Consider the following 19,441-nt stretch of genomic DNA (forward strand, 5'->3'; position numbering starts at 1 on the left):
ACGAATCTGTACAACTACTCAAGTATAGAGCTATACGGTGCAAATACGGAGCAGGTATGCTCCCACATGCAGGTACGGTGATGCAGGTACAGAATGCAGTACGAAACAGATACTAGATCTTTCGTACGCCTATACGGAGATATGTATGGCACAGTACGATCGTCCTGTGTGTAGGCTGAATACGATCGTCCGTACAGTCGTACGGACTGTACGAAAAGGAGTGTAAGGAGAAATGAAGTTCCGAGGCAGAATGACGAGTCAAATCTTGCTCTGATACCACTATAGGATCGATGAATAGAAATCGAGAGAGAGCAAGGTACAAAGAGTCGATAGAGTCTGTCTTCACATCAACTAGGATAATGAAAAAAAGGAGTACAAGGTACAAGTACCTAGACCTAGGACTAAGTGTCCTAGGTGTCACATAGGACTAAGTGTCCTATGTGGCCTAAAAGGCACTAACACTACAAGTGCCTATATTTATGCCTACAAGGCACATACCATGGCCTATAGGGCATCATTAGAACCACCAGGAGATGGCCTACAAATTATATATGTAATGTGAGTCAAAATGACACGGCTACTTCAAAGGGAGGGCAACAAAAGTTAAGATCCTCAAACAAACACATAAGCTAAAGGGTACAAAGATTTGGATACCTCACAGGCTCATGCCGATCTAGCTCAAACAAAGAAGTAGTGCACTCGTCAAGGTCAAGGAAGCACACAAAGCAAGAAAATGGGCAGTTTATTGAGATGGGCAAGCATTGATTCGAGACTTTAAATTCAAACCCAAAGACTCTCATTTTTTAAGTGATGTTATAAGGTCACCTTATAGTAGTATTGCACCCCCTCGACTCTCTAGTTATCTAGATGTAGTGAGTCACTTTTGTGTCGCTTGTACTTAGTCTCATAGACCTTTAAGGGCTTCTGCAGACATTAATAGATCTCTCTCTCTCTCTCTCTCTCTCTCTCTCACATAAATATACAACATTGAATTCTTTTTATTTTTCTTTTGCATAAGCTATGGCTTCTCTCACAATGGCCTCTTCAATCACAGGCCAAACGAGGCAAGATGAACCAAAAGCAAACTTTGAGTTGTCTAGAACAAATCAAGAAACTCCAACAAGAGAATTGTAAGCTAAAAATATAAATTGGATAGGGTACACAAGCACCTAACTGCACTAAATATCTAACCTAGAAATGCATTTAAGAAGCTATACAAGTGAGTGAGTGACCCCCCTTTGCATGTTATTTCAATGCTTGATCATTTTGATTTTGCATGAGGTGAAGTCAAAAGCTCAAAGAACATATGGATTTATCGCTCAAGGAGGAGAAAGCTAGAGAAAAACTTTTACTTAATGTGTAGATTGTGGCCAAGAAAGGATTTAAAAGTACCTTAACCATTTGAGCAATACCTTGATAGTGTAGCAACCTCCATACCCATGCTCACATGGGACAATACATAATATGTTAACTTCAATCTTCCAAGGTGGTGGCCAAATAGCAACTTTGTCATCCTCCAGTAAGTACCCCTATTATTGAAAAATGGAAAAATCGATTAGCATTAGTCTCCGTCCAAATAATTAACTAAGCTACTTGCCCCCCTAATAAAAAATTATTTCACCTAAGAAATTAAGCTAAGGTGTCTTGCAGCCATCGCCATCACTCTATGAAATATCTCGTTGCTTCGAGAAATATCTGGGTGGTTAATTCATTATGAGGGAGAGACTAGTATGGTGGTGGCACCTCACTCTTCTTTTCCCTTTCGTTTCCCCCACGAGTCCCCTCTGCTTTCTGAATCCCATCTTTCCATGGATGTCTCACACTTCCTGCCTCCCATTTGTATTATGTAGGGAGGCGATGTGGACAGAGGTAGTGAGGGTTGAGCAGAGGGAGGGAGAGAGATTGAGTGGAGAGAGAGGGCAAGAAACAAGGGGTGGCTCTGAGCGAGATAGTGAGAGAGCGGAGGGATGAAACACTGAGAAGAGGGAGGGAGAGAGATTGAATGGAGAGAGAGGGCGAGAAACAAGGGGTGGCTGAGCGAGATAGTGAGAGAGCGGAGGGATGAAACAAGAGAGAGAACGGTAGGGAGGGGAGACAGGGAGGGCCAATGGAGGCATCAGGGACTGATGGAAGAGAGGGGTAGGGGGAAGGGAGCAATCTGAGTTGAGAGAGAGAATGGGAGAGAGGGGAGAGAGGAAGGGCCAATGGAGGCATCAGGGACTGATGGAAGAGAGGGGTAGGGGGAAGGGAGCAACCTGAGTTGAGGGAGAGGGGAGGAGGCAGGCTAAGCAGAGGAGGGCGAGGGAGAGGCTAGGAGATTAGTTCGAGGAGGAGAGGAGGGGACAGAGGTGGAGGACGTGAGGGAAGAGAGCGAAGAAGAGGGGGGAGAGACCGACCCTGAGCGTAGGAGGGTGAGGAAGAGAGGAGGGGGGGGAGAGAGAGAGAGAGAGAGAGAGAGAGAGAGAGAGAGAGAGAGAGAGAGAGAGAGAGAGAGAGAGAGAGAGAGAGAGAGAGGAAAGGGGGGAACGAGAGAGGGCAAGCGAGAGAGGGAAGAGGAGGCTGGGAGTGAGATAGGAAAGAGGAGGCTGAGGATTGACTGAGGGGCAAGGATGGGGAGGCACAGGGAGGGGTGTAGGGAGCTTAGGTAATTTGTCACTAACATAGGTTAATCGAGAGGGAGGGAAAACTAATTAATGTGATTTTATTTTTTGAGAGCCAGTAAGTACCCCCTGTAGGCTTCAACATTCATTTTGAAAATTGGATATATTATGCTAAATTTCATTTTAGGCCTTGCTTATACCCCTTGCTTGAATACTTTCTAAAGGCACTCGCTAAATTTAGCATTGCAATTAGCTTGAGATTCATTTAAGCATCAGATGCATCCCCTCCAAACATTAAAAGCAAGCAAGGATGAATGAAGAGGGAAGGTTGAAAGTGGGAACCAAACAAGGCTAGGGACATGACAACACTAAGGCATAAATAGCTATTAGTTTAGTAAAGGAAATGATGCAAGAGACTATTGGGGGGAGAGAGAGAGAGAGAGAGAGAGAGAGAGGTTGTAGCATGGGCAAACACAAAGTTTGAGTAGCGGCACAAGTTTTACTACAAAGAGCTATGTGGAACCCCAACACAACCCATGGGCAACACAACCAATGGATTGTGCTGCCCAACACAATCCATTAATGCCTTGGATGCTTTACCAGAGAGCAACATGACCTCATGGGCAAGTTGAGTAGGGACACAATAATAATGTGGAGTCCCAACTCATCAAGCCTATGGCTTAAAATGATTCCATTAATTTCTTCCATGGGTGGCCTATCTTAGTAGGTCACTACCAAAGCTTCATCTTAATGATGACGGGTGTGCCCTAATTAATTTGTAGTACAAGCACTGTAATAATTTCCTATATGCCTCAAATACTAGAATTATCCAAGGTAAGTACTTGGAACACTATCTATTATCTATTATCTATTATATCTATTATCTATTATCTATTATATTTCTTAAGAGTGGCCATGTGGCGGGATGAGCTGGGAGATGCCAAGTGGTACCCAAAGGAAAAGCTAGGTGGTGCCTCCCAATGATGCATTGCCCAGCAAGCCGCAAGCCTCTTAGCATCACGATGCCTTGCTGCCCAAGCTTGAGACCAGCAAGCCGCAGCCTTCTCTCTCTCTCTCTCTCTCTCTCTCTCTCTCTCTCTCTCTCTCTCTCTCTTATTCTCTTATTCATGCAAGTGGAGGCGTTTCTTCCTATGTGCAAGATATTCTAGGTCGATTCATCGTTGTCAAGAGAAGCAGGAGGAGGGGGAGGAGGCAGACTCAAATAAAGGTATGGCAACCATGTTCAATGCCTTCTCCCAAGGATTGGCAACCCTGTTCAATGCCTTCTCCCAAGGATTTCTCTGACAAGTGAACATGGGCCTGAAGCTTCCTCGTTGGCATGTCGCGATTGATAAATTATTTTTCCAACTAGACCCATCTATTGGAGAACAATTGCGCTCACACAATCAATACAAGAACGAAGGCTTCAATAGCAAAGGGAGCCCAGCTTGGTGGATGCAAAAGACATTCTCTGTGGCATGCATCTACAATGGGTCAAATGTTCTACTACACAGAAGGAAGTTTTGTTGAATAAAGAAGTTCAACATACTGCCGAATTGTAGCTGAGAATTCATTCCCTCTGTGTTGGGTGTTAGGTAGAGTCGATAAGCTCAAGGATCCCCGAAGATTTAGGATCTAGATTCTCTATTTGGTGGAGGTGCCATAATGCTCCAAGTTGTATACAGAGACCGGGGCTCTTTCTCAGAACTACCCTACAAATTTTTTAGTAAAGTATTTGTGTTTTCTTTTCATGGTATGAGAGCGTACTGATTCTGGCTCTATGTCTTATCGTTGAGGTAAATTTTGTGGGAAGGCTCAGATACTACATCGCTGGTGAGACGAGTGTTTGGGGAGAGAGAGGCAAAGGTGTGCCTATGCCCCATCGGTGAAGCATTGGAGAAGCTAGGCGCTATGAAGCATCTTGCATAGAGGTGAGCTCAAGCGAATAGCTGTTCTAGAATCAAGTGTTTCTCTTTTCTCCTATCATGGCATCTACTGCAGATTCTAGCGTGGGGCAAGTAGCGCAAGGAATTGTTGCCACTCCTCTCGCTTCTGCTTCTGCTACTTCAAGCATCCCTATTTTAGAGTGCAAGTTTGTTAAGCCTTTCAATGGAGTAGATTTCCAAATGTGGAAATGGAGGTTACGCATGTTTTTGAAGGAGTATGATCTGTGGGAAGTAACGACTGGCAGTGTAGCTATGCCTGTCATTGAGAACCCTGATACTCTAGAGGGGAAGGAGGCTTTCAAGGAGCTCACTAAGGAGGAGTTCATCATAGTTGAGAAGGACAATCAAGCGATGTTTGTTATCAGTCGTGCCCCTTGAAGATGGACCAGCAAGGCAAGTTCAATCATGCACATCTGCCAAAGAAATGTGGACAAAGTTGGCAACTCTATTTGAACGTAGATCTCCCATCAGCAAGCACCAACTGAAGATGCAGCTAGCCACTATTCGCATGCAAGGAGGAGAACAAGCTCTCAAGCATATTGAAAAGGTACGAGCTATCATTGATGAACTTGCTACCATAGGATATGTTGTTGAACCCTGTTGAATAGCCTAAGCAACGACTATGAGATGCTGGTTATAACTCTAGGGAATAGTACAGATAGCATGACATTTGATGATGTCGTTGCATGCATTCTTGAAGAAGAACTTAGACGAGGGAGGCACAAACCTGAAAGAGATTCTGCTTACTCTGCCAACGCAACAGTAAAGAAAGATTAAGTGAAGAAACAAACAATGGGTTTAACGAGACATGAGCAAAGTCTGCTGTTATGAATATGGGAAATTGGGGCATATTGCTAGATTCTGTAAATTGAAAATGCCAAAAGGAGAGATGCCTAAGCAGCCAGAGTTCTCAGCCCTTCTTGAGGAGATCAAAGTGAAAGACAAGGTATTGATGGTAGATGATTCATGCACCGCTGAAGAAGATCAGGTTCTTGACAAATGGTTCCTTGATTCCGGAGCTTCTCGGCACATGTCTCCTCGATGGGATTGGATGTTTGAGTATCAATCATTCATTGCTCCAAGACCAATTCGCATGGAAAATTGCAATCTTTAGTTTGGCCTTGGAATGGGTAGAGTGCGCATTCACCTCCCTGAAGATGAGTTTGTGGAACTCAAAGAGGTAATGTATGTACCTCGATTCAAGTGCAATTTAGTTTCAGTTAGTTCCTTAGATGACAAGGGTCATGTAACAACCTTTGCACGAGGAAAATGCACTATCCGGCATGTAGATGGAGACATCATTGCCAAAGATGTATGCCATGGAAAGCTATACGAATTGGTTACTGAAGATGCATCCATTGCTATGTTTTATGCTGATTCATGTCGCAAAGAGATGCTCGGCCTTCTGTGGCACAAGAGGATGGGTCATGCTTTTAGGAACACAATGGAGATCATGGTAGAGGCAGAGAGTACACGAGATAGAAGCAAAGGCAAGAGCATTGTATTCATGAATAGAGGGCCATTATATAGGCACCATGTTGTATCCAGTGTACATTATATGTGATGTCACAATAGAAGCCACCAAGATCCTATAATCAAGCTACCACCTCCATGAATCTCTTAATCACACATCACACACCTAGATTCACTCAATCACAACTACTGACACCTAACCAGGCACACCATCTGTTCACACACTCACAATCGTAGACCTTAGGACCCTAGGTATGATCCCATTACATCAATTTGTCCTTCAATGCTAGTGTTGGGAAATTGATGCAACTTCAGCGTGATCAACTTGTTGAAGGAATGGAAGCATGCTCATTCAGTTAGCAACATAAATGTGTGCCTTGCCATCAAGGAAAGCAAACTAGGAATCCGTTTCTCCCTTCAATCGACGTAGTAACAAGCGTCTTCAATTAGTACACTCAGATATTTGTGATATGGTTACAATGAAAAGTGAAACATCTGAAAATTTTAAAGCATTCAAAGCATTGGTGGAAAATCAGACTTCTAAAAAGATAGCAGCTTTTCACTCTGATGGGGGTGGAGAATACACATCTGTTTTGTATTGAGTTTTATTACACTCATGGCATAGCAAAAAGGAAAAATATAACGATTGCTGATATGATATGTTCTATGCTTTATGGTGCTAATCTTGGCACTGAGTTTTGGGCAGAAGCTGCATCCACTGCTGCAACAATCATAAATTACCTTCCAACAAGTGCATGTCTAGGTAGTACGTTTGAAGAAAGATGGACTAGTTGTAGACCGAATGTGTTCTATTTTTAAAACTTTTGGATGCCGAGCCTTGGTTCATATACTGGATGAAAGGAGACGCACGCTTGATTCGAAGTGTGTCCAGTGCATCATGGTAGGGTACTCATACTCCTCTAAGTCATATCGGTTGTATTGCCCTGAAACAAAGAAGTTGTATGTAGTCATGATGTAAAGTTTATAGAAGATGAAATGCCCTGGTACAATGGATAATAAAAGTGATGCAGGCATTCCCTTTTATGGAGATTACACAGAGTTTCTTGCAACCCCCATGCCACTATGTTCTCTTGAAATTGGTACAGATGCTGTTGTGAATGATAATGCCTTATAAATGCCTATTCTTGATGAGTCATTACAGCATCACAGTCTAGATCGTGATGATCATGAGATGCCATTGCCTCCTTATGCAAGCCGTAGGTCCTACTCTTGATGAGCAGCCCAATGAAGATAGCTTTGATGAAAGGGATCTTGACACCAATGTTCATGAATTGATGCCACAACTTGTTAGATCTCGTAGGGTGCCTGCATGGTTGAATGACTATTAATTGGGCAACCATGATCATGGCTTATTTGTAGATGATGCTGAACCTCTCACTGTCAATGAAGCCTTAAGATTTGAGCATGCTACTAAGTGGGCTACTGCAATGCAAGAAGAGATGAGCTCTATTCAGCTAAATGACACTTGGGCTCTTGTTCCACTCCCTATAGGAAAGAATGTAGTGCAATGTAAGTGGATATTCAAGCTCAAAATAGGAGAAAAAGGTGATATTGCCCGATACAAGGCACGACTTGTTGCTAAGGGGTTTCGCCCAGTGTGAAGGGATGGATTATTCAGAAACCTATGCACTAGTTGCTCGACTTACATCTGTCAAAATTCTACTAGCTTTAGCAGTTTCACATGGTTGGATTGTTCATCATATGGATGTCACTACAACCTTTTTACATGGAGAGTTGAATGAAGACGTGTATATGCAGCAACCTCAAGGCTTTGTTGTGATGGGTAAGGAGAATTTAGTTTGCAAATTGAAAAAGGTAATTTATGGGTTGAAACAGTCTTCTCGTACTTGGTATAAAAAGATTGACATTTTCTTTTTGCAAGAAGGATTTGCCAGGTGTTCTAGTTACCCAAGTGTCTATTTCAAACGTGCTGCTGAAAGTGTCATTGTAGTTGCTATGTATGTTGATGATTTACTGATAGCCCATTCAAATCTTACTCTGTTAGAAAATACCAAAATGACACTTCAACTGAATTTTCGCATGAAGGACGTGGGGAATGCGCACAATTTTTTGGGTATTCAAATAGAGTGGTCTGTAGATAGAAGTGAAGTACATCTTCATCAAGAGAAATATTTGACTAATTTGTTGGTGGAGGTGCCATGTTGTATAAAGGGACCAGGGCTCTTTCTCAAAACTACCCTGTGGAATTCTCAGTAAAGTATTTGCCTTTTGCTCTGCTCTGTTGCACTCTATTCTGTTTTCTTTTCAAGTTTAGCCTTTCTTTGTTCCAATCATCTCGTCCAACTCTTCTCAAGCTCTCATCTTCATGGCTTCCAAGATTACTTCTGTGCCAAAATGTGCCACAATTTGTATCCTTTCCCCTGCTTTTTTTCCTCCTTTCTTCAAAGTATTTTCTTGTTTTGACAATGTTAAAGTCTGTTTTCACGATTGTGGCCGACGAGATCTATCAATGACTGTATTTGGGTCATGTTTTGCTTCTAACACTATAGATACTCTTTAAGGCCTAGAAGAGAAGGCCTTTCTTTCTTTCCCTGTGTGTGAACTTTTTCTTGAGAGATCAAGGTTAGTAGGATCATTTACAATGATGTTGAAAAACTCAAAGCGACTAGCTTTTAACATTGGTAAAATGGATTCCGATACACAAGCATGTGCTCAAGCTCAGCTAAGCAATATCTCTGTCAACCAAAATGTTTGAAGTTATGGCATGCCCTGTGCATCAATGCTATTTTAGTAGTAGCAACACCTTGCAAATACAAAGAAACAAATATTCACGTTGTTTCACCCAATCACTAGTCCTATTGGCAAGCGTTTGTAGTGAAAGCGAGCAAATTTGGGGCTTTCTCATTATTCTACAACATCAAGATTGAATTAAAGATCTATTGAGGAATTGCATTCACATCGATTTTTTAAAGGTGCTATCTATGAAGAGCAAAAGTCAATGATAGGGTGAGGATGAATACACAAGGCGATCATGTTAGTCAAGCTTCGCATATCGATGCATCCCATCCCAAGGAGTGAGGGAGGCGTTTGACGAGAGGCATGTGCCATACTTTCAACATGCGACTTGATTAGATTGAACTCTACTTTAGGCATTGGGACAACAACAAAGATATATACCTAGATGAATCCAAGAACATTCCCAAAGTCATCCTCTAAAAACACAATATAGTGCAATTTCAATCTCACGATAGTCACTCATAAGATTAAAAACCATAAACTCCATCACGCATAGCAAGGACTAGCTACTATGACATCCCCACTGACATCAACACCCAACAATGGGTGCAAACCATAGTATAAAAGTATGCTCTCACATATACCCACATACTTGAGCATCCATTTATACAAAGTCTTCGTATTGAGATTTTGTTAGCATTGGGACAACAAAGAGTTTATCATAACCACCCTAAAGGGCATTTATCGACAAGCAAAGCTTTAACAGACAAGTCTCTAAAGTTTTAACGGACAAACGTGAAAGAAGAGAGAGGGGGTGAAGGTGGTAGGTGAGCATGCATTGGGGACTACCACATGGCCACCTCATTATTACTATGACCATAGAGAGCAGGTGGGAAGGAAGGAGATTAAGAGTGGGTGAAGAGGAGTAAATGAGAATTGAGTAAAAGTTATACAAGGGGACCGCAGAACATCCATATTCTTTGCCAAAGTTAGGAGCAGCCAATGGGAATTTGGAACACCCAAAATAACAATGAAACCTCCCAAAAAGCGCACCAATCACAAATTAACATGTAATAGAGCATAAATAATATCAATGATTTTTCCCTCCCATCTCAAGCCTACCTATGGCAAGCCAATATAAGTAAAAAGAAAAATCCCCTTCTATTTAGTAGGGTTCATCCACTCTTTTTTAGTAGGGTTCAAATTAAAACTCTTTCTTTTTCCTTCTACAAAAGACCCTACAAATTCATCTCACCCTTTGCTCCTTATTTTGCAGTTCAATTAGATCTTAGCTTTTTAATTGAATTCCTTTCCCTTCCAATTCAATTTTTACATTAACAAATACCCTATCAATTTCTTCTTAGAGCAAGTTATGAGTATCCAATAATATATTGAGATTAAAAGCCTTAATAAGTAAATTGACATAACAAATGAATTAATTAGGTAAGCTATACTCTCTCGACTCCTCAAACTAAGAATCTAGATATTAACTCTATGATCCTGCTCATATAACTGATGTTAGGATGGATGAAGACAATCTCTCTTTTTTTTGGAGGGGTTATACTTTTTTGGGAAAAAATACGGGAGTCCATAGAGGTTCTGCTCTAACGCCATAGTCAAATGCAAATACATCCCCCAGAGCAAAAATTGAAGTAATCCAAGGAGCTTATCATAATAGATCTAATCCTAGCATTTGTTTTTCACTTTTACTACTGTGCATACTTCAATTCTTTAGTAGCATTCTCTAATCCAATCCTGGGAAGTTTTTTTTGAAATTCACATTACTTTCATTCATGTTGAGGGAGATTACACAGTAAATCTTCCAAAACCTATTTCTTCCAAGATTCAAGGCATATAAAACAGAGAGTTTCAGAATGACTCGCTTTACCCTTACATCAATAGCAAAGCATTGCACCATATAGCAAGAAACTCAGCCCAATGAGCATATCAAATTAACAAGACCTTGCTCTTCAGCCAATGTATTGGCTCAAAGATCACTTTACTTCAGAAACAGTAAGATATTTTCCAGTGCAGAAACAGTTCTCGGTAATGTACCATACAAACCAAACTGATCATCAGAGCTCAGTGATATGTAGTTTGATGAAGCTTTTACTTGTTTTTAGTCAGACCAGTACAAAATAGATTGTACAAGAGGAGAATATCAGCTCTCCACAGAACATTGCACTCAAATCACCCATAAAAAGCTCTTGTAGGTCTCCCTACACTTTCGCAATTATGACAATTTAATGAAGAGCATTAATTCTATTTCTAATCTCAAAAACAGCAAGCACATGCACACTTCACACAGCACTCCGCCTTCAAAGATACTTAAGCTTCACAATCAGGCCAGTAGATCAACAAAATAGATCATATGATGTGTCAGCTCTCTACAGAGAAGCATGCACTCAACCATGCATAAAATAGCTCAGTAGGTCTCATGAGGTACACTATCGGCACCCATTAGTAACTGCAGACATAGGCAGGGGTGCACCCACACGAAGCTCTGACAACTTGAGAGCAAGAAAAAGATTCAACACACAATGCAATATTCAAAACTGGCAGAAAGACACTTATTTGTAACAGCAAACACATGCACAATTCACAGCACTCCACTTGTCGTCAAGTTCAACATGCACATTGCAGACTACAAGTTATGAACCACAAACATGTTTGAGAGTCCAGGTTGAAGAATGAAACAGGGCTATGCATTTCCGTACACTCAAGCAAGTCCATCGGTATACAAGAAGGAAAAGGCAGGCAGCCATTGATACAAATATAGACCACACATCACAACGTCCAAAAGAGCTAAAAGGTACTAATATACCTATGCATATTTTTATACTCAGTTGCAAGCAAATTTGGTCAATGGACCATCTTCACATTGGACTCCACCAATAAACAGAACCCAAATCAGGTATATTGAAGCAAAAAAGGTCCAGCCAGTTGAATCTCATATCAGGAAACCACTTTTTTACAGAGCGAGAACATAAAACTATGACATTACTCGACTTTAACTTCAGATGGCACACCTGCAAAATACCCTGCAACCAGAGTATAAAGTAAAGGATCCTACTACACATGGAAAGGCCCATCCTGCAGAACACTGAAAGTTAACATCAGCAAATTGCTTGGCGTTGCTGCTGCCTCCTTGTATGCGCCAAGATCCGAGTTCATTGGTTCTTGTAGACATGGCTGGCAATGTGTATAGATCCTGCATCGAGCCTGTGCCACACGCCTATCAGATAGCACTTTAAGGTTCTTGTACTTCCACCTGTAAACAAAACTGCAGTTAGCGCCAGACACCATTACTCCCATCAGAGGCAGGTACACCTGAAACCTGCATCCACCTCATGCAAACATATGAGCCCACCCAGATTGAAATACATGAACCATACATTTCACCCAAAAACCTGCTTGACCAACCTAGGACTCAATACACCATGGTTTACCTGCCATGCCAACCTAACTTACATGCTGCAAGCATACGCATACATGCAAAACATTCATTTCCCAAGCAAATACATCCATGCACATCAGCCATGCCAGTATCCTAACATTCACACTGAAGAGTACAGCATCCTCAACCTGCACACCTGCACAAAATCAAACTACCTGTGAGCTACAGATTGTAGCCAACTTGTGCAAGGGGAAAAGTGGTGCTGTCCCGAATGGTGGAAGGAAACTTGCAAGGCTAGTTACCTACACAAATAATCTCACTGTTGATAGCTAATATGCTCCATTAGCATTAGGATAAGCTGAAGACTGTTGCTCTTCTCGTTCTCTGTTCCACTGTTCTATCCTGGCTCTGCGCTCGGCACTGCCTTCCCGTACAGGACTCCTGTTTCTATGTCCTGGAGGACTTCGACGACGGCCTCCAGGGCTGTGTGTTCGTTCGCCTTCCCTCCTAGGGTATCTCCTATCATCGCGTTCATCTCTCCGATCATCAACATCATAATGCCGCCTCCCATGTCCCCGACCACCATGAGGGTAGTCATCATAGTACCTCTCCCGTCTATCGTGGTCTCTGCGAGGGCTATGGCTCCTACTGCGACTCCTGCTGCGACTTTTGCCATGCCTTCCATAACTTCCAAAAAGCTTCCTTCGAAGTTCCCTGTATGCAATCAAACCCAATGCAACTGGAGCCCATGACAACTTTAAAAAGCATTACATACAAGCCAGCCAAACTCACTTAAGAAAACACACGGTATATGTCAAGAAAAAAACATCTTGTCAAACCTGCTCGTCTTCTTCAAATGCATGAAATTACAGTATCCACCACGATTACAGGTGTTCTCTTCGTACTGTCTGCACGTTGCTTCCCTAAAATCAGTTACAGGAGAGAAATCCACAATAATAGGGCGTCCTGCCATTGACAATATGAGCCAGATCAGTTTCCACTCACGCCACTTTACAGAGATACCCCTTGAAGACAGAAACAACACACGTGGCATTATCAAGTAAGACAAGAAAATAGATGCTTATCCTTGTAAAAAACACCTACCAGCATAAAATCGTCCTGTCATTCCTTGCAAGGCAGCTGCTGCCTGTTCTTCCTCTCGAAATTGAGCATATACATTGCCAACCTACCTCAATGCAGAGACATAAATCGATGAGAAGACTTAACCACAACAAAAACATCAGAAGCACGGTAAATTTGAAACAATTACCACAAACTTCAAGAAGCACGGACAAAAATCCCCAAGCTTTCCAGCATAACTTTGTCACCGTTATTAAACTTCTCTGAAATGTCACGGCTGACAGTTTTACCATATGATCGGCTAAATTGTCACAAACATTTAAGCTCTCTAGCTCCCCATATTTGCTGAGTTCTTCAAAAATATCTTCGTAGAAATCCTGCAAAACATCTACCTCTTCTTTAGAAAACGCATGCATAAAAAGCATACCATAAGGTTACGAGAGAGGAGAGTCGATGCAACAAACGAACACCGAATTAAACCGTGTCAAGTATAATATGTAACAAAATATCTTGTGCGCCAAGTCCCAACGTACTAGTACGCTCGTTCCAAAAAGAAGGCTTAGACGAGTCGAACATAAACCGACACTGAGCGGAAAGCCATCGACAAACGATCTACTACCTCAAAGTGCTCCTGTACTTTACGAGGATCAATATTCTGACCCTGCGGATCCATCCCGGGCGTGGCCAGATCAGGCCTCTGGTACATATTGGAGAACAGTAGCGTGGGACTAATAGTGGGCCTGTTATGCAAGCGGGAGCAGCGATCGCCGTGTCGGCACGCTCCAATCTTGAAATAGAACGGACAGTTGACCCTATCTTTCTCGGTTCCAAAGATGGAGGCCAAGTGTTCCGCCATTGCCTGGAAATCTACCTGCAGGAGAGGCAAGCGAGACAGGCGAGGGCAAAGGATCTGCAGGATTGAGCGGAAACAAACGCAAGAAAGAAAGAAAAGGCAACATCTTGCGAGAAAAGAAGCTACAAGAACAGAAGCGTTGATGGAAAGTAAGAAAAGTCGCAATCACTAAAAACTGGCAAGGGAGAGGACCTGGAGGTTGGGCAAGCACCACGGCAGGAAAGACGAAGATTCAAGCGAAGAAATTGTCCTGCGAGCAAAGATGAAGATGCGGATGAACCGAATATAAATTAGGGCTCCAACCAGGAAGATAACCACCCTCACTTGCCATTGTTGGGTTTGTGAACCCTAGTCGGGGATAAGCGAGCAGGGGATAAGCGAGCTCTAATGCTATTTCAGCTGAGCCTAGGTGCAAGAATCATATGTTATATAGTAGGTCAACTTTGGGGGAGCACTAAAAACAACTCCTCCAATGTGCCGACCATGCTCGATATCTGATAGGTATCTCTTCCCGGCCCAGAACACGGTGCAAAACTTCGGGAACTAGCACAGCCTGAAGATCTTGCCTCGCCAAAATTGGTTCAGCATCAAAACATGCTTGGTCTGAACTCCCACATCACGTGTTTGTCAAAATTTTGACTTGAACAGCGGTGTCTGCAAAATCGCAACAAGTCTGCATAGCCATACTCCTACATTTTACTCGATCCACTGGATCAACCAATACTAGTGCTTGGGCCGTTACCTCCTCTACTACCTTAGACCCTAATGTACCTCCTCATTCTACTGGCTTTGATTTCGAGATACATGCCTGCGTGTTTGCCTGTGAAGCTCACGCACAGCAACCTAACTTACTACATCGTCCTAATCTGGTGGTTGTCTTCGGGGCAACTTGCGAGGGTGTTTATCTAGTCTAGAGCTTGGAGGAGACAAATAAGTGATTGAAGTTGGGCGTACTGCTCCAACTTCGTTTATAGCCAAGTGTTCTCCTCCCTTAGCTCTTCAGTGTCAAAGCAACTACTTGACATAGGCGGGCATTCTCCTTCTCGAGCATCTCAATTTTAACCTGGGCCACCTGGTAGAGCTTTGGGTCGACCCTTTGTTGCATATATCTTCAACGCATGCTATAGCTGGATGTCGGTCCCGCAACACCCATGAGCTCACTCCAGGACATGGCAGCAACGACCATCTTTAGCCTTTCGACTTCGCACTGGAGATTGCCAAAGTCCGTTTGCAGCTCACTGTGGGTTTGGCTAAGCTGGGAGTAGCTCTGGAGTAGCTCGTCGTGCACTACTCTCTTGCTATCCAATTGTTCCTGGAGACTCTTACACTCCGCTGCTAGATTTGCCTTGACCCACCTCAAGCTAATTGGTCCATCTCCTCCCGATACCGCGTCTGCATGAAGAGATTATGTTCCAGGACATGATGAGGGAGCCAATGATTGGCTAAGTAGTCATGGGCCTGTGCCGTGTGCACCATATTCTCCCTTAGGACCTACCACTGTGACTAAGTGGCACTCGGATCCTGATGATTGTTCTCAGTCAGCAAGGGATCCAAGGAAAATGGCTCGACACTTGGCAAACTTTGTAGAGGAGAGGGAGGCAAAGGTAAGGTAGTGGTGGGTCTGAGTTGCTATATTGCCACTCTGTTGCTCGGGTTACTACTCGGGGTTACTACTCGGCAGGTCTCTACAAAGGTTGTTCGGTGTTGCCATTGTTTGTTCCCTTGGCAGCCTCCTCTTCCCTTTGCTCTCTCGGCATTTCAATTCCCTGTGCCCCCTTTGCACATTCTTGAGCCAACTGTCCCTCAGAGGAGCCCTTGCCAGTGTTCCCCTTCAAGGCTTGTCCTTGTCCTCGCTCCTCAAGGTACCCTTACCATTGTTTCCCTTCCGTGTCTATTCCTATGTCTTTTGCTCGAAGGTGCCCTCACCGCTATTCTCCTCCGGAGTCTGTCCCTGTACCTTCTCTTTGGCACCCTTGTCACCCTGCTCCTGTTCCTGTTCCATGTCATCTTGTCCCTATTCTTGTTCTTCTAGGTGCTCATCATTCTGGGCTCCTAATGAGCCTGCTCCACCCTGTGCTGGAAGAGTGTTGGGCCATGGAACTTGTCCCATCATAAGACGGTGATGCAGCATGCGAAGGTGAGGCTCGAGCTTGCAGTGCATCTGGTCCTTGCTCTCTGCCTTTAGTTGGGACTCGAACGCCTTTGCAAAGGTAGTGAACTAATCCACTACCAAGTCATCCTCTAATGCTACCACCACCATCCAAGCCACATATTGTCATGGAATATGAGCCTACGCTCTTCTTGAGACCAATGAACTCGTACAGAATCTGTATACGATCCTTAGGTTCTCATCAAACGCCTTGCTGCTTACGAGGTCGAGTAGTATCCTCATCAAAGTATACATCACACCTTTGGGCAGAGGCTAGCTTTCTAGGCCTTGGGTGTGCTCTGAATCTGAATACTTTGAATATAGTTGATCACAACACTGTGATTGTCTTCATCGTAGGAATCCAAAATTTCCTCTGTTAAGGCTTCATTCCAAACCTGCCTCCACAGAAGTCGTGTGAACTTTAGGAGCTTATTGCTCCTCAAAATCCCTCTGAGAATGTCGTTCTCAAAATTTTCGATTTGGCATAGAGCCGACACACGAGAGGGTGTTCTTTGCCTCTTCTATTGATTAGAATGCTTTTGCGCTTCTCCATAGCCACGAAAACTGCATAGAAGCTGATTGAGGATTAGGATGATGAAGAAGCAAAGTGGAAAGCACATCAAATGATTGGGTGCGACGAAACAAAGAAGCTATAGTAAACAACAAAAATATGAGAGCAATAGAAAGTTGCAAAAGCAAATGGAGACGATGACGAAAGTTCCCAACCCAATGTACTCAAACTAGATCTAAAATTGGACGTCCCGTCAAAATGGATGGCTGCATTATAGTGTAGAGTCTCTCTTTTTTAGGCATGATTATCTTGCATTAATGTGCCCACAACGTTTAAACTGCCATGTGTCAGCATACGATGCATCTCTTCCATTGTCACTAAATAGCTAACTGGCACTCTTGTTGGCATAAAATTCACCAAGGCATTGTTGATCAAGTGATCTACATCCGTGTCCTACCTGACCGAGGGACCCACTGATCGGTATGGCTTTACCTTACTTCCATGATACAACTCGAGGAATACATTCCCTTGCAAATCTTCAAGCTGGACTGTCCCATTAGAGAAAACTAAATTCAGCTAACTAGTAGGGACCATTCCATCCCAATTTGAAATTTGTCTTGAGAGGTCCCAACTTAGCATTGTAAAGTAATATGAGCATACCCTCTTCAAATGCTTAGGCACAATATGCATGTCATGCCATGGCTTTCTCCTACGGTATATCACCTGTTGTGACCAAGCTGCTCAAAAGCGTGACTCATCCAGGTGGCTTAGTTAATGCAATCGCCCCTTGATTGCTTCTGACTCATCCAAGTGATAGTCAGCAACAATACGAAGACTGAGAATAGTAAATTCTAAGGAACTCCTACTTCCAAGCCATAGGTCACACTAAAAGGAGTAAGATTTCTAGTGACCTTATAAGCAGTTCTATATGCCCATAAAGTAGAATGAAGTTTTGTATCCGATTCACTCTAAGGGAACTACTGCTTCCAAGCCAAAGGCCACACGAAAAGGAGTAAGATTTCTAGTGACCTTATAAGCAATTCTATATGCCCATAAAGCAGAATGAAGTTTGGTATCCGATTCACTCTAAGGGAACTACTATTTCCAAGCTTTCAAAGGCCACACAAAAAGGAGTAGGATTTCTAGTGACCTTATAAGTAGTTCTATATGCCTATAAAGCACAATGAAGTTTGGTATCCGATTCACTCTTGGATGATTGCACTATTTTCGTGAGGATAAGCTTAAGTGTTTTGTTCATGGACTCGGCTTCACCATTGCCACGAGGATAATAAGTAGTGGAAACTGTATTCATGACTTTGAATTCAGTCTTGAGCAACTACACCATGTCATTAAGGAAATGTGTACCTTGATCACTAAGAAGCTGTAAAGGGCATCCATATCTGTAGGTGATATTTTCGAAAATGAACTTAGCAGTGTTCCTCCGAGCCGAGTTATCTCGGAGTGCTTTGGCTTCAGCCCACTTAGTAGTGTAGTCAATAGCTACAATTATGTATTTATTATGTGTAAAACTTGCAGGTTTGAAAGGGCCAACAAAATCCAAGCTCCATCTTTGAAAAGCTTCCCACTCACAAGTAGGTTGCAATGGCATAGTTTAATTGACCAATAACTGTCTAATGCACTAGCACACATCATAGTGAATGCACTTAGTTTGAGCATCCTTGAACAAGGTTTCCCACCATAATCCTACCTACAACATTTTCTGGCAGTTAACTCCCCTTGGAAATATCCTCCTGAAGGACCCAAGTTAGCTTCCTCGTGCAAAACAATTGCTCGCTCATGTGGCATAACCCATCTATGAAGAACTCCATCTGAACACTAACGGTAGAAGTGTCCACCAATCAAAGTGTATTTCCAAGCCTTCAAGGCCAGTTGTCTGCATTTATCATCAGACATTGTATCACAAAATGTAATAATCCATCAACTCAACATATACATGCTCACAATAATCAACTGCAAAGAGTTCAGCATCTGGAAGCTCAGTACTAACTCCTTGAGTATCCTCGGGTGCACAGAAAGCTTGGATAAATAGTCTACTCGTACATGGGTTTTCCCGGGTTTATGAAGGATTTTAAAGTTGAACTCTTGAAGAAGAAGCATCCAACGCACAAGGCACCCTTGAATAACAATCTTATTGATTAGATAAAGCAATGCTTGATGGTCCACATAAAACACAAAAGGGTTGCCGAGTAAATAATGCCTTACTTTCTACACACTATATATCATTCCCAAAGCTTCTCGCTCAGTGGTACTATAGTTAGACTTAGTTGGCATCAACAGCCGACTGGCATAATATACTAGATGATCTAGCCGACCATCTGGCTGAGCCAAAATAATGCCTAAGGCATACCCAGAAGCATCTACATGCACATGGATGATCACATCCCACCTTGGTTGCCTTAAAATAGTAGCCATTGCTTGACTCTTACGATCATGAAAAACATAGTCAACTCAGTAGTCCACTCAAACTTGGCATCTTTCTTTATCAACTCATACAATGGAGCTGCAATCTTGGCAAAAGATAAAGCATCTATAAAAAGTGATAAACTCCACAAAGAATGCAATTGAGTCAAATTTTCAGGCTCATGCATTTGTTGTATGGCTCAAATCTTACCTTGCTAGGCTCGTATACCATCTTGAGAAGTGACATGACCAAGCAATATCCCCACTTGGACACAGAATACACTTTTAGCCGG

At 42.7% G+C, this 19,441-nt stretch overlaps 2 protein-coding genes across 5 annotated transcripts; one reads left to right on the plus strand and one right to left on the minus strand.

Annotated features, from left to right (window-relative positions):
* The first annotated feature begins 3,686 nt into the window (after positions 1–3,686).
* On the plus strand, positions 3,687–6,741 carry LOC147893350 (uncharacterized). The gene is made up of 2 exons (XM_087386673.1): positions 3,687–5,093; positions 6,726–6,741. The coding sequence occupies exon 1, from the start codon at positions 4,586–4,588 to the stop codon at positions 4,922–4,924; it is 339 nt and encodes a 112-aa protein (XP_087242799.1). The 5' UTR covers positions 3,687–4,585; the 3' UTR covers positions 4,925–5,093; positions 6,726–6,741.
* A 4,891-nt stretch (positions 6,742–11,632) lies between these two features.
* On the minus strand, positions 11,633–14,393 carry LOC147893351 (splicing factor U2af small subunit A-like). Of its 4 annotated transcripts, none has more exons than XM_087385580.1 (7): positions 14,260–14,393; positions 13,834–14,085; positions 13,505–13,591; positions 13,239–13,320; positions 12,974–13,100; positions 12,441–12,848; positions 11,633–12,008 (listed from the first exon to the last, which is right to left on the minus strand). In XM_087385580.1, the coding sequence occupies exons 2-6, from the start codon at positions 14,068–14,070 to the stop codon at positions 12,464–12,466; spliced, it is 918 nt and encodes a 305-aa protein (XP_087241706.1). In that variant the 5' UTR covers positions 14,071–14,085; positions 14,260–14,393; the 3' UTR covers positions 11,633–12,008; positions 12,441–12,463. The 4 variants fall into 4 exon arrangements, with proteins under 4 accessions (XP_087241706.1, XP_087241704.1, XP_087241707.1 ...); XM_087385578.1 differs by having other exon boundaries at positions 11,633–12,330; XM_087385581.1 differs by having other exon boundaries at positions 12,437–12,848.
* Positions 14,394–19,441: the final 5,048 nt, after the last annotated feature.

This window comes from Dipteris shenzhenensis, chromosome 15 (assembly GCF_047967505.1).
Source record: "Dipteris shenzhenensis isolate YYH24624 ecotype China chromosome 15, Dip_SZ_1.0, whole genome shotgun sequence".
NCBI lineage: Eukaryota > Viridiplantae > Streptophyta > Polypodiopsida > Gleicheniales > Dipteridaceae > Dipteris > Dipteris shenzhenensis.

Coding starts and splice junctions, on each gene's coding strand:
- LOC147893351 (XM_087385580.1), bottom strand. CDS start 14,070: ATGGCGGAACACTTGGCCTCCATCTTTGGAACCGAGAAAGATAGGGTC. Junction 13,321..13,504: donor ACAATTTAGCCGATCATATG/GTAAAACTGTCA, acceptor GCATTGAGGTAG/GTTGGCAATGTATATGCTCA. Junction 12,849..12,973: donor CATTTGAAGAAGACGAGCAG/GTTTGACAAGAT, acceptor GATTGCATACAG/GGAACTTCGAAGGAAGCTTT.
- LOC147893350 (XM_087386673.1), top strand. CDS start 4,586: ATGGCATCTACTGCAGATTCTAGCGTGGGGCAAGTAGCGCAAGGAATT.